The 12,851-nt window shown below is 36.6% G+C and overlaps 1 protein-coding gene across 3 annotated transcripts in view; it reads left to right on the top strand.

Annotated features, from left to right (window-relative positions):
• Ube2e1 (ubiquitin conjugating enzyme E2 E1) overlaps positions 1–11,545 on the top strand; it is a 65,242-nt gene extending 53,697 nt beyond the window's left edge. For all 3 annotated transcript variants that reach the window (XM_048794898.1, XM_048794899.1, XM_015489567.2), the window contains 3 exons: positions 8,642–8,774; positions 10,053–10,200; positions 10,783–11,545. In XM_048794898.1, the coding sequence (XP_048650855.1) occupies positions 8,642–8,774; positions 10,053–10,200; positions 10,783–10,880 (379 nt within the window). In that variant the 3' untranslated portion in view covers positions 10,881–11,545. The remainder of the gene's footprint in view (positions 1–8,641; positions 8,775–10,052; positions 10,201–10,782) is intronic.
• The last annotated feature ends 1,306 nt before the right edge of the window (positions 11,546–12,851 follow it).

The raw sequence follows: 12,851 nt of genomic DNA, 5'->3' as shown, positions 1-12,851 counted from the left end.
ACTTCTGACTTGCTTAGTCCCCCCGCCCCCCCCCCCCCGTTTGTTTACCCTCCCCACCCCAGTCTGAGTTGGCAACAATGTAGTATGGAAACTGACTAGGAGGTGTGAATGAGAAACCTTAGCCAATGAAGCAAATTTCATAATCAAAGATACATTCTAAAATTTTGTCTCAGAATTGAGTAAAACCTGGTAAGTTCCTTTATAAGACTTTGTGTCTTTTAAATGCTTTCCTTGTGACATTGTTGCTTTGGAGGTTCAGCTCTAAATGTGTGGAGGAAATGTTAATGACTATACTATCTTATCTCTGAAAGCTTTTCCCCAATTGCCTCTCACTTATCCACAATACAGATATCATCCTAATAGAAGAATTGGTTATGTCCTGTGAACTGGTAACTCTTAAGAATCAGAGACTAATAATCTATTTCCCTTGACTCATTTGGATAGCAGTTTATATATACCAATGGAAGCATGCATCTTAAGAAGCTGGACTCATTTCAGACTAGGGTAGATAACCCGGCTCTGGATTATTTAGTGGGAGTGGAAGTCATTGTCACACTTGATTCTGCGCTGACACTATTTTCCTACTAAATTACAATTGTTCTAAGTCAGGCTTGTATAGTTTCTGCTACCGAGAGCTGTCGTTGGACCCCAGCTTATCCTATATTCAAATGGTTTCCAAGACAGAAGGAATGCTGATCATCTCATTCTCTATAATTATTCCTGTGCCTTCCTCTTCTTTCAGGCCCTTGAAGTGGAATTAGTTAGTCTTTTCATTGCTTGCCACCTACCCACACCACTGTACTGGTAGGCCAGAAGTTAAAGCATGTTAAAGCTCAGTTTACCCAAAACTCAGACAATATAGCAGCCATCTGTAATGACCCCCTAATGTTCATGATGTTTAGATCTGCTCTTTGCCATCTTTGACTCTTTGCTTACTCATAAATGATCTTGAAAGTAGTTTTATTTTTAAAATCACATCCTTATTCTATGAATACCCTTTTTTTCCAATATTGTAATGTAAATTTCCAAAGTGGATTATCACTAATTTCTAAAGGAGCCGCACATACAGTAAAACTACAGTTGAATGACTTAACTGAGCAAGATCAAGCCATTATGGTGTTATAGTTATTTTACCTGATTTTAAAACATTGTTGCATAATCCTAAACAGTGGTACATATTTGATTTAAGATTGTTAACTGTTGTTAATAGCAGGCTCTATAGTATCTGTGGGAAATTACTCCTCTCCAGAAACTTAAAATCTGGTGTAATAGAGTATGTGTACCCAAATGACTATGACATTGTAGTGTATGCAAATTTGTTTTCTTTCCGGTTTGGAACAGGTTTTAAAAGTGAACTCTACAGCTTTCTTAGGCCAGAAGTCAGCCTTGTATTTTTTACAAAATTATATAAAAAATTCTTGTGGAGGGACTGAGGTGTAGGGCTCAGTGGGTGTGGTGCAAGTCCTGGATTATATTTTTCCCATTGTTTAGGGTGCTTGTACCATTTGTTTGGGCCCACTGTGTTCTATCATAACATACACTGGGTCCTGTTGCTGTAAATTCTTCTGTGAATACCAGCTTTTCTGGGGCCTATAGGTTGACCCTTGGTTTGGAAATTCTTTGCAAGGGATAGTAATCTGAATGGTACATTCCCAGCAGTACAGAGAGTCTGTCTTCCTTTTTCTCCACCGTATATGAGGGTGCCTCTTAATTAATTAGGACTATGGCACTTGCAAAACCACATCTCTAGCCTATTAGTCTCCTTAGTGAGGTTTTCTGATATTTGTTCTTTCTGGCACTCACTTCTAGGTTATAAGTGGTTACTGTTTAATGAAGAAGGGATGCTGAGGGCAAGAAGTTAAAAAATTTTTAAATTTTATTTTTGTAGTTGTACACGGACAGCATACATGCCTTTATTTTTTTCATTTTTATGTGGTGTTAAGGATAGAACCCAGTGCCTCACATATGCTAAGCAAGTGTTCTGTCACTGAGCTACAGCCCAGCCCCTCTATTTATTATAAAAGTCTTCTGGATATGCCAAATATAGAAGATCTCATGGAGCAACAGCTTTCACCCCCTGTAGATTTGGAGATCACTGTTGGGGAAGAGGATTTTGGTTGTTGGTTGTTGGCTACCTTCATAGTTTATCATATTGTGTACAAATTTCTTAGCAAAAGAAGAATAAAAAAAAATGCATTTTGAGTAGTGTTCATCATAGGGAATATAGATTTGATTGTGAATCTCTTCCTATAGCATTTTCTAAATTCTGTTTGATACTCATTTTTGCAGTCTTAATAGAACTGAACATTACTAGGGTTGACAAATTTCTTATTGCAGAGTTACAGAAAAGGGAAGAGCCTTAGACATAATACAAATGTTAATTTAAACCTATAAAATTAGAAAAGAATTGATCTTTATCGCCACTTAATATCCTTCATAGCTGACTTCTCAAAACTAACTTAAGAATGGATTGGTGCCAGGTGTGGTGGCTCAAACCTGCAATCCTGAGGCTGAGGCAGGAGGAGCACAAGTTTGAGGCCAGCTTCAGCAACTTACTGAGACGATATCTAAAAATAAAAGGGAGTGGGGATGTAGCTCAGTGATAGAGTGCCCCTGCATCCAATCCCCAGTACAAAAAAAAAAAAAGATGTTGGTGGGGTGGTCTTATAATGTGATGGGCACTGGAGTCTGACAACAGGCTCAAACTGAAGCTCCCTTGCCTTTACTATCTTAAGCTTGAGCAAAGTTTCTCGAAGGCATCATCCTTGGCACTATTGACAATTTAGGCTGAGGTGACTGCTGTTATAGAAACTGTCAGATGCACTGAACCATATTTAGGAACATCCCTTAGCATTTTCTCTCCCATTAGGTGATTCAAAAATGACTGCCAAGTGTTCTGGGTTACCTCTGATTGAGAACCACTGCTGTAAGACTACAGCTGAAATGCAGATTTAGGAGATTTTGTGATATGAATCGTACACTTCATACAAGTGGCTAGTATTATTCTCCAAAGAAAGGAGATAGACCTGGAATAGCCAATCAGCAGTCTTTGCCACATCTTCCTTTCTGGGGCTTGTAACTGAGGTTTTTAGGTAGATTGAGAATTTAGAATTGAGTTGGTTTCAAGCCTATATTCTTTCTTGAAATATGACATACTTGAACTGTCCAGTCTTTCTCTGCTTTCCCTCCTATTTCTAGCATGATGTATCTTTTAGCCTCTCACCTTTCATCATTTTTTTTTCTAACTGTGAGAGCAGAAAACTAAGCCTTTGAGCCCCAGTCCTTTATATTTAGAGACAGGGTCTTGCCAAGTTGTTTAGGGCTGAGACTGGCCTTGAACTCTTCTATCCTCCTGCCTCAGCCTCCCAGGCCACTGGGATTACAGGAGTGCACCACTGCACCTAGGTTAGAAACAAATTTAAAAAAAAAAATTCTTTTTTAGTTGTAGATGGACACAATACCTTTGGTTTGTTAAATATTTATTTTTTTATGTGGTGTTGAGGATCAAACCCAGTGCCTCACACATGCTAGGCGAGCACTCTATCACTAAGCCACAACCCTAGCCCAGAAACCCAAATTTTACAATTGTTTCTCTACCTCAGAATGTTCTTTAAAAGAAATCAGTGATACCATTTGAAAATTGAAATTGAACTTTGATTTCTATTTAAATGGAAGAACAGCAGAGTTTGCTGTAGTAAATTAGTACTGAGGATGGAAATGGGTGAGGACTCACAAACATTTTAAGACAAACCAGAATGAAGTTTAAATGTTACTTTGGAAACTTTTATATTGGAAAAATTTAAGCCAGTCTAGGGAGCACATCAAATTCTAGTAAGACTGTTCTGTAATGAAGCACAAAATGTATACAGCTCTTGTCCAGTGGTAATTGGAAAGAAAATAGGTCTCTCGAGTCAGAACTGTCAGAGAGTCCTTGTTGAGGTTCCTCAAATGGAAACCTATCAGTCAACAGACTTTCCTGTCCAGGAAGAACTATGTTGTAACTTGTGACAGTCCTGCTCCTCATGTTTACATGCCTCTCTGAAGTCAGAAGCCATCATATAAATAAAATACCATGTCAGAAATAGAAATGACCATTTTCCGAAAATGTATGCCATAGCAGTATTTGTTTGACTAGAAGAAAAAAGAAACAACTGGTCGTTTTATTTATTTGTCTTTTTGCCTAGTATAAGAGCTTAATGTATTGTACTTTCGATTTTTTTTTTTAAAAAATAATTTTTAGTTGTAGTTGGACACAATAACTTTATTTTATGTATTTATTTTTATGTGGTGCTGAGGATCGAATCCAAGGCCTTGCATGTGCTAGGCGAGTGCTCTACCGCTGAGCCACAACCCCAGCCCTGTGTACTTTCATTTTTTTAAAAAAAAATATATATTTTTAGTTGTAGATGGACACAATACCTTTATTTTATTGTATTTGTTTTTATTTTTATGTAGTGCTGAGGATCGAACCCAGTGCTTCACCCATGCGAGGCAGGCACTCTACCTCTGAACCACACCCCCAGCCTCTATAGAGTGTTCTGGTTATAAACCTTAAATCTGTTGAAGAAAATTTGACAGGCATGACCAGTCTCTCTTCACCTTCTCATCCACAGCTTTACACAAACTAATCACAGTTAAAGTTTAGCATCTTCAAACCGGGACAAGTGGGTTAAAAATTATACTAATTGATATAATACCAATTATAGTTAAAGTAGTTGCCTATTTTTTAAAATTCATATTATGCAAAACTGAGATGACCTAATTTAGAGCATCCCAGTCAAAATAAGTGCCCAGGCATAAGCTGCCAGGGTAGATTTCAGACAAAATTATGTGAAGTGTTTTTGTTGTTGTCGTTTGTTTTGTTTTGTGTTTGGAGCTCAAACTGCAGATTGATTAACTAAATTTATGTTTCTCTAAAGTGTACTTCCTTCAATCAGTGTTTGAAATTGAAGTTGAATTTCTTATTGTGGAACCAAAAGTATTTTCTGTTAAAAGAAGGCGTAGAAGGCTGTTAAAGTATACTTTGCGGACCCAAACATGAGCCTCATCATCTTATTAAGAAATGGGTGGTATACAACCAAGGATATGAAAAACTGTGCTCTATATGTGTAGTATGAACTGCAACGCATTCTGCTGTCATATATAACAATTTTTTAAAAAAATGGGCAGGGTACTTGAACAGACATTTTGTCCAAACAGCCTTACGTAGATTCTCTTGTTCCTGTTCTGACACTGGCCACCTGATAGCTGTTAACACATGCCCTGCTCTATAGGTCATATCTCACTTTCTAGACAAGTGCCTCCTAACTCTTTTCAGTGAGAACTTTAAAGGGGGAAGCCAAAAATGTACAGCCCCTTTACTGTAAGTTTTTGATTTTTTTGTTCTCCTGATTTTAAAAAAAAAAAGTATATGACAAAAAGGTACCTGAATTTATCTAGTAGTGGTAAATGCCTAAAGATTTTTTTGTTCTTGTAACAATGCTTGGTCTTTTCAGTGGCTTCTCAGCTCTTTCACAGGAACTACTCAGGGGCCCATAGGTTAGCGATTCCCAATTACTGAATCTTCTTCAGGGCTTCTGTTAGGCATTTATGATTTCAACTACATTTGATATTGTTTCACATAGTGTTTGTATTTCTTATAACCAATCTTTTTTCTCTTTTTGAAGCTTAACTTTTTTTAATGTTTATTTAGTTGTAGATGAGCACGTAGTATCTTTATTTTTATGTGGTGCTGAGGATCAAACCCAGGGCCTCACACATGTGAGGCAAGCGATCTACCGCTGAGCCACAACCCCAGCCCTTGAAGCTTAACGTTTTTTCCTTGTTATATAGTTATGTGGTGTACTTGATTCCTTAACTCCCTTTCTAGACACTTTTTTAAAAAAAACTTTCAGGTAATTTTATACACAAACTGAAAGCAGGGTAAATTGCAAAGTAATGATCTTGATTTGGAGTTCTAGATATGTATCAGGTGATAAACTATAAAATGTTAAGGCTCATAAGCATTCCTAACTGCCCTATTTTGAGTTATCTATTCCCAAATACAAACCACTATCTCAAAAAAAGCACTAGAGGAAGCTTTTTAAATTCAGAGATTCTAGGCTGGGAGGGATCCAAGGAATCTTTATTTCAAAAGCCCCATAGTTTATTTTGATGTTCAGAGAAATTTGGGGACCTTCATTTTTCTGTATAGTTTATAAAATCTGCTTATAATGGCATTGTTAAACTCCCCCCTCCCCCTAAATACTAAGGGGCCAGCAGAATTGGGCCTAAGCTAACATGTCACCTAGGGTTAGGCTGATCTTTTTTTCTAGGCTGACTTCTTAGCATCATCAAGTTGGATATGAAGAAAATAGTAGGGGTCATCTTGGAATATAGTTAGTGGATTTTAGAGAGCTTTTCTGTACAAAGAAACCTTTGCCTTTAAGACTATATCATGAAATATATAAGAGATTAGAAACAGAAATTTATTTCTCAGTTTCTGGAGGATAGAAATCTAAGATAAAGGCACTGGGAGCTTCAGTGTTATTTTCCAGGTGGCTCTCTCTCACAGGACAGGGAGAGTTAGGGGTGTGTATGTGTGTAGACTGAAACCACCCCGACTCATAACCTACTTTCATGACCTAATCTCCAATAGCCCCCACCTCTTAATAACATCTCATTGTAGGTTAGGATCTCAACATATTGGAAGGAGGGGACAAACATGAAAGCAAGCTTCTGATGACAGAGGACCAGTTTTAATCTCACTGGAGAGGTTACAGCATGTTTCTAGAAGGAGAGGGCTGATTAAGAGCCTCAGTGTTGAAAATTATGGTCAGATATCATGTAAAAGCAGGAAGTCACTTTAAAAAAAACACAAAGATAAAAACTTGTTTTAGTTTGGATATATATTTAATAGTTCCTGGGCATACTATTATCCCTAAGGTTTTTTAAGACCATACTGTTTGAGCCAGTGGGGATATTAATATCTGTGATCACTGTGAGTCTCTTGTTCTCATTCTCTTTCCTGTGAAGCAGGTGGTGTAAAACTAGGTTTAGTAACTTGCTCAAGGTCCCATGGTAAGTGCTCCAGTCAGTTTCTAAGCTCTTTCTGCCTGTGACCAGCTCAGTTTGGGCCCCATTCTCCCTCAAGATCAAAATGTCATTTTCTTTCTTTTTTTTTTTTTTTAGAGAGAGAGGGAAAGAGAGAGAGAATGTTTCAATATTTATTTTCTAGTTTTCGGAGGACACAACATCTTCGTTTGTATGTGGTGCTGAGGATCGAACCCGGGCTGCACGCATGCCAGGCGAGCACGCTACCGCTTGAGCCACATCCCCAGCCCAAAAAATGTCATTTTCTCATGTTTCTATTGCTTCTCCCAACCTAAATTTCAGACTGAAAGAAAAAGGAGGAAAAAAAAAAAAAACATAGACTAACAGGTAGGCTAGTACATGAGCATTCAATAACTGAGTGAATAAATCCAGTTTGTGCCACACACTTAGAAGAGCAGTTTGCCTTAGTTTTCAAGTCTTTCTAAGCACAGACCTTGTTTACCTGACACACATCATTCTTCAGGCAGCTGTTATGGTGAAGGTTGTAACTAGTTGTAACTAGTCACTCTACACCATTAACCATGCTACAGTCATGCAGTAGCAATTCCCAGTTGTTTTGTCTTTTTTCTCTCAACACCACAATACTTCATTTCATGATTTGGAGAGGAATGTTAAGCTCTTTGTCGGTGTTAGAATTGGAGGGTAAAGTTTTTAAAAATTGTGTTAATGTACTTGATACAAAGCCGGCTGGAAGCCAATACAATGCTTTGGAAGTGTATTATGGTGAAACTCTGGTATAGCTGAGTGTATTTAATAGGTTGAATTAATGTTGCAACTATAATAGGGAAACTCAGTAGCAGAAATTAATGTATTATTGTCATTTTCCTCCCATCTGGCAAAGTTTATAATGTAATTATAATAGTTTATTAGATTCTTTTGTTTTAATTGTGTGTGTGTAATGTGTGTAGATTCTTTTTTAAAGTTAAGATAATTGAGATAAAGAGCAAGGACGCACAGCTGCACCAGTTATTGGGTCATAAAATGAAACGTGTTGAAAATGGTCACAAGTAATGATGTAGATCAGAGGAAAATCTTTAGTCATTTGCCACTAATTTAGCTTCTATGTAAACATGTCTTTTTTTGTGTTTGTTTTAAGTACCTTTTTTGTGGGGAGGAGTACTAGGTTTGAATCCGGGGTACTTTACCTCTGGGCTCCACCCCAACTCTTTAATTTTTGAGACAGGGTCTTGCTTAGTTGCCCAGGCTGGCATTGAACTTGGAAATCCTCCTGCTTCAGCCTGCCGAGTTGCTGCATTATAGGCATGCCCCACCACGCCTGGCTCTTTTCATTTTCTTGTGTGACAAGGAGAGGTGTGAGAGTTGAGGAATGTTTCTTGCTTGGTGACAGCTAAGTGAACTTAGAATGGATTTAATATTCTTTTACATCCAGTTTTTTGACTAATGGCTGATGGGTTTGTTGCAATTTTATCAGATTGTTCCTGAAAGGCACAATTTTGTGAAGAGAATGAAAATATTTAAAACAGAAGAGATATAGTGTAAAATTGGGATAATGCTACCACCTACTTATCTGGTGTATATTACTTCACAGTGCTGGTCCCAAAGGTGATAACATCTATGAATGGAGATCAACCATTCTAGGGCCTCCAGGATCTGTGTATGAAGGTGGTGTATTTTTCCTCGATATCACTTTTACACCAGAATATCCCTTCAAGCCTCCAAAGGTAAGAAATGGCCCTGATTTATGCTCAATATCTCTCATAATTCCTATGAGAATAAAATTTAATTACTGACAAAAACTATAGATTTTTATTATGTCCTAATGAATCTTAAGAATATTTGAGCATACCAAATACCACTTGGGTTTGCCTCATTTGCCAGAGACCATTTCTAGGAGTGTTTAAAATTATGCCATTTCTGGTAACTTTGTTAGCAGTCAATAATTGATCCCTTATTTTCCACCCCACAGAAACATTCCTGAACAATTTAAAATAGCATGATGATACTTACACAGTCAAAAACTGAAACACTTAATCTTCTACCGAAGTTTTGGATTCTGTTTTTCTGTCATCTTTGGTCTCATTCACATCCTTACCTCTAGGCCTTACTTTTTACACTAGTACAATTAAAGACTGCCCAACTCCCTCATGTCTATTATAACTACCCAATAGTCTCTGGTTCTCACCTGAACTGTCAGGAGAACATGTTGGGGATTGGGTAGAATGAATGCAAGAAAAGTTGGGTCTTTTTTTTTTTTTTATGGTGGTCACAGAGAATTTTTACATTTCAGGGTACATTACAAAAAATTAGGAAACCAAAGTGACTCATTACTGACTGTTCAGTTGTGGAAATATTAATAAATTCTGTCATTTAGGTAAATATACAGATCTGATATGCAGGTCAAAAGAGGGAAGTATACTTCAAATTTTGTACTTTTTTTTGGTGTGTAGCCATTGTTTGCTAGTTTTTTTTTTAAAAAAAAATATATATATATTTTAGTTGTTGATAGATCTTTATTTTATTTATTTATATGTGGTGCTGAGAATCGAACCCAGTGCTTCATGCATGCCAGCCAAGTGTGCTACCACTGAGCCGAAGCCCGAGCCCCTGTTTGCTAGTTTTTAAAGCATTTATGATGACATAAGATTCTCAATATTTGATTCTGATGCTTGCTTTGAACTAGTGTAGTACTACCTTCTAACACAAGAGGTCAGCAAATAGTTGTTCAGACTTGGAAATATTAATATTTAAAAGGTTAAAATTGCTAGATGATTTGAGGAAGTATTACATCTCCTTTGCTTTGGTCAGAAGTCATTACTTTAAAAGGAAATTCATAATTCAAGGTGGGATCAAATGAACATTTTCTAGCCTCAGATTTATTAAAAGTCTTACCTATCTTGTCAGCTTTAAACTATTATTCACTTTATTAACTGGAAATCTAGAAGATTTTTAGTCTTACTGTTTTGAATATTGTTTGATACTTTGGTTTTTTTTTTTTTAAGGTTACATTTCGAACAAGAATCTATCACTGTAATATTAATAGTCAAGGAGTTATTTGCTTGGATATATTGAAAGATAATTGGAGTCCAGCACTAACTATTTCTAAAGTTCTCCTTTCTATCTGCTCACTTCTTACAGACTGTAATCCTGGTAAGGTTAATATAATTGTTTTATTCTTCCTCATGTGAAAAATACTTGTTTTCCACATAAACCAAGATTTTCTAAAGGTGGGGTTTGTTTTTCTAAGAACTTTCAAAGGAAGCTTTAATCAGTAAAGTTCAGTCCTCTTGTTAAAAAATGCAGCAACTGCAGCATTGATACCTCCTAGAAACAAGGTATTTGAACTGACTTTACACACAAAATGCCCACCCTGAACTCTGGCCATACTGAGTATTGCCTCTCAATATTGTTACTTAATGATTGCTGAATTGTGATTTTTGTTGAGACTTCATTTCATTTTAAAAGACTTTTTTTTTTTTTCCTGGCTAAGCCAAATGTAAGTCCAGGTTTTGACCTGGCTCTTTCTAGGCAAATAGCAGTGTTGCAATAAATGGTGTTATACTGCAGTAGCCATGGGGACTTCACCGTATTCAGGGTGCCATGATGAGTGCCAAAAAACATCTAGAATGTCAAAATTGTGTTTTAGGGTGGGGTTGATCATGAGTACGTTGTACACTTCTACTTACGCTAAGGTGCTATTAATTTAAAATGTTCTACATTTTCTTCTTCCAGCTGACCCTTTGGTGGGAAGTATTGCCACTCAGTATATGACCAACAGAGCAGAACATGACAGAATGGCCAGACAGTGGACCAAGAGATACGCTACATAAATTGGGTTTTCACAATTCTTACATTATTTGTCTGTCACAGAAGAAGAGCTGCTTATGATTTTCAAGGGGTGGGGGAGGGTGGGAGCTGGTAAAGAGTAGGGTATTTCTATAACAGATATTATTCAGTCTTATTTCCTAAGATTTTGTTGTAACTTAAGGTATCTTGCTACAGTAGACAAAATTGGTAATAGCATCTTTTAAAACTGTCATTAGTTCTGCAATATTAGCTGAAATGTAGTACAGAAAAGAATGTACATTTAGACATTTGGGTTCAATTGCTTATAGTCTAATTTTAAAACAGCTTAATTTTGTACAGGTTACACATATGGCCATTTATGTAAAAGTCCTAAGACTACATACTTTTTGTTTAAAAAAAATTGGAATTTTTTTCCCTTCTTGAAAGGGAACATTGCTATTTAACAGTTTTTAGACATTGTCATCTCATATATATATATGTAAGACACCATATAGGAAATCAGTAGTTAATGTATTTTATTTTATATACAAATCTACTTTAAAGGTTTAAATCAGGACTTGTGAAAACCTGTAGTGAAATACCTTAAGCTGTTCAGGTGTGAAATAGGAGTCACTCAGTGGATTGGTTATATGTTGTAGACTTCTTACGTCTGCATTTGTTACTGTGCTAATAAACAATATTAAAACAACTACCCACCACTGCTGTGTTGATTTACTTTGTTTTGCTTTTTGGTTGTAGATTTTTTTTTTAATATTTATTTTTTAGAAGTAGTTGGACACAATACCTTTATTTTGTTTATTTATTTTTATTTGGTGCTGAGGATCGAACCCCCAGGTCCTCGCACATGCTAGACGAGCGCTCTACCGCTGAGCCACAATCCCAGCCCCGTTTTGGTAGATTATTTGCTTCTAAAACAATCTACTCAGTGAATCAGTATCATTTATGTTAGGACTGGTAACAGAGTTAGAGATGTCTTAGAAAAAATTAAATAATCTAACCCGTCTACATTTCCAATGAACTAACTCTACTGCATCTTTTTAAAAGCATTTCTAATTTGGAGATGCTGTGGATTCTGTTGTGGATAAATTAGTACAGCCACCTTAGAGTTTACTCCAGTAAAATCATCCAGGGGCCCAAGTTCATTTGAGGATTTAAAAATATGGTTAACTCTTAACTTGATGGGTATTAATATAGATCTACATTGCATTCAATAGGAAAAACTATTACAGGGGTGTATGTAAAATACACAGGGAAGAAAGCCAGAAGGTAAGTAACTGAGAGAAGACAAGGAAAGAAAGAATACCTGAATAACTTTTCAGTCCCCTCTCATATATATTTATGTGTAGTAGACCTTGGCTTGATCTCACCTACCTGAGCCACCCAAGTTTAATGAAAGTACCTCATTTTAAATGTTAATTATATTCTTTGCTGAATAGCTCATTTCATATTTTAAAGTCAGTTAACCACTAACCACCAAATAGCTCATTTCCTACTTCTTATATTAGTTATAATGCTGTCAACTTGCTAAATATAGCCACATTGCTCAATTCTTGCCAAAATCTCCAGCAAACCATAGAACAGTCAATCCTGTTGATCTTTTAGACCACCAATAATCCAGTATTTGCAGGATGTATTTATTACATCTAGCCAACGATTCCTAAAGATACAGTACTACTGTAAAAATGTAAATACATTTCAAAAGAAAAAAGACCCTCTATATTTGGCTTCTTGACAGGAACCTAACAACTCAAGAAGAAAACAAAGGCTTGAATGTGATAAACCTTCTCACAGCTCACAGTGCCAATCCCTACCACCTAAAGTCATCTTAAAAGAAAAAATGGAGCATACGAAATCACAAGGCTGGGGAAGCAGCTCTGTGGTAAAGCACTTGCCTGGCATGTTGAGGCCCCAAGTTTGATCGTTAGTACCACCCACACATAAAATACACAGACACCTAAACCATGATTTCTGTCCTATTCAGTAAAAATCTCCAT

Source organism: Marmota marmota, unplaced genomic scaffold, assembly GCF_001458135.2.
Source record: "Marmota marmota marmota unplaced genomic scaffold, marMar, whole genome shotgun sequence".
Taxonomy (NCBI): Eukaryota; Metazoa; Chordata; class Mammalia; order Rodentia; family Sciuridae; genus Marmota; species Marmota marmota.
The sequence above is the reverse complement of the archived record's forward strand: the minus strand, read 5'-3'. Positions and strand labels throughout refer to the sequence as shown.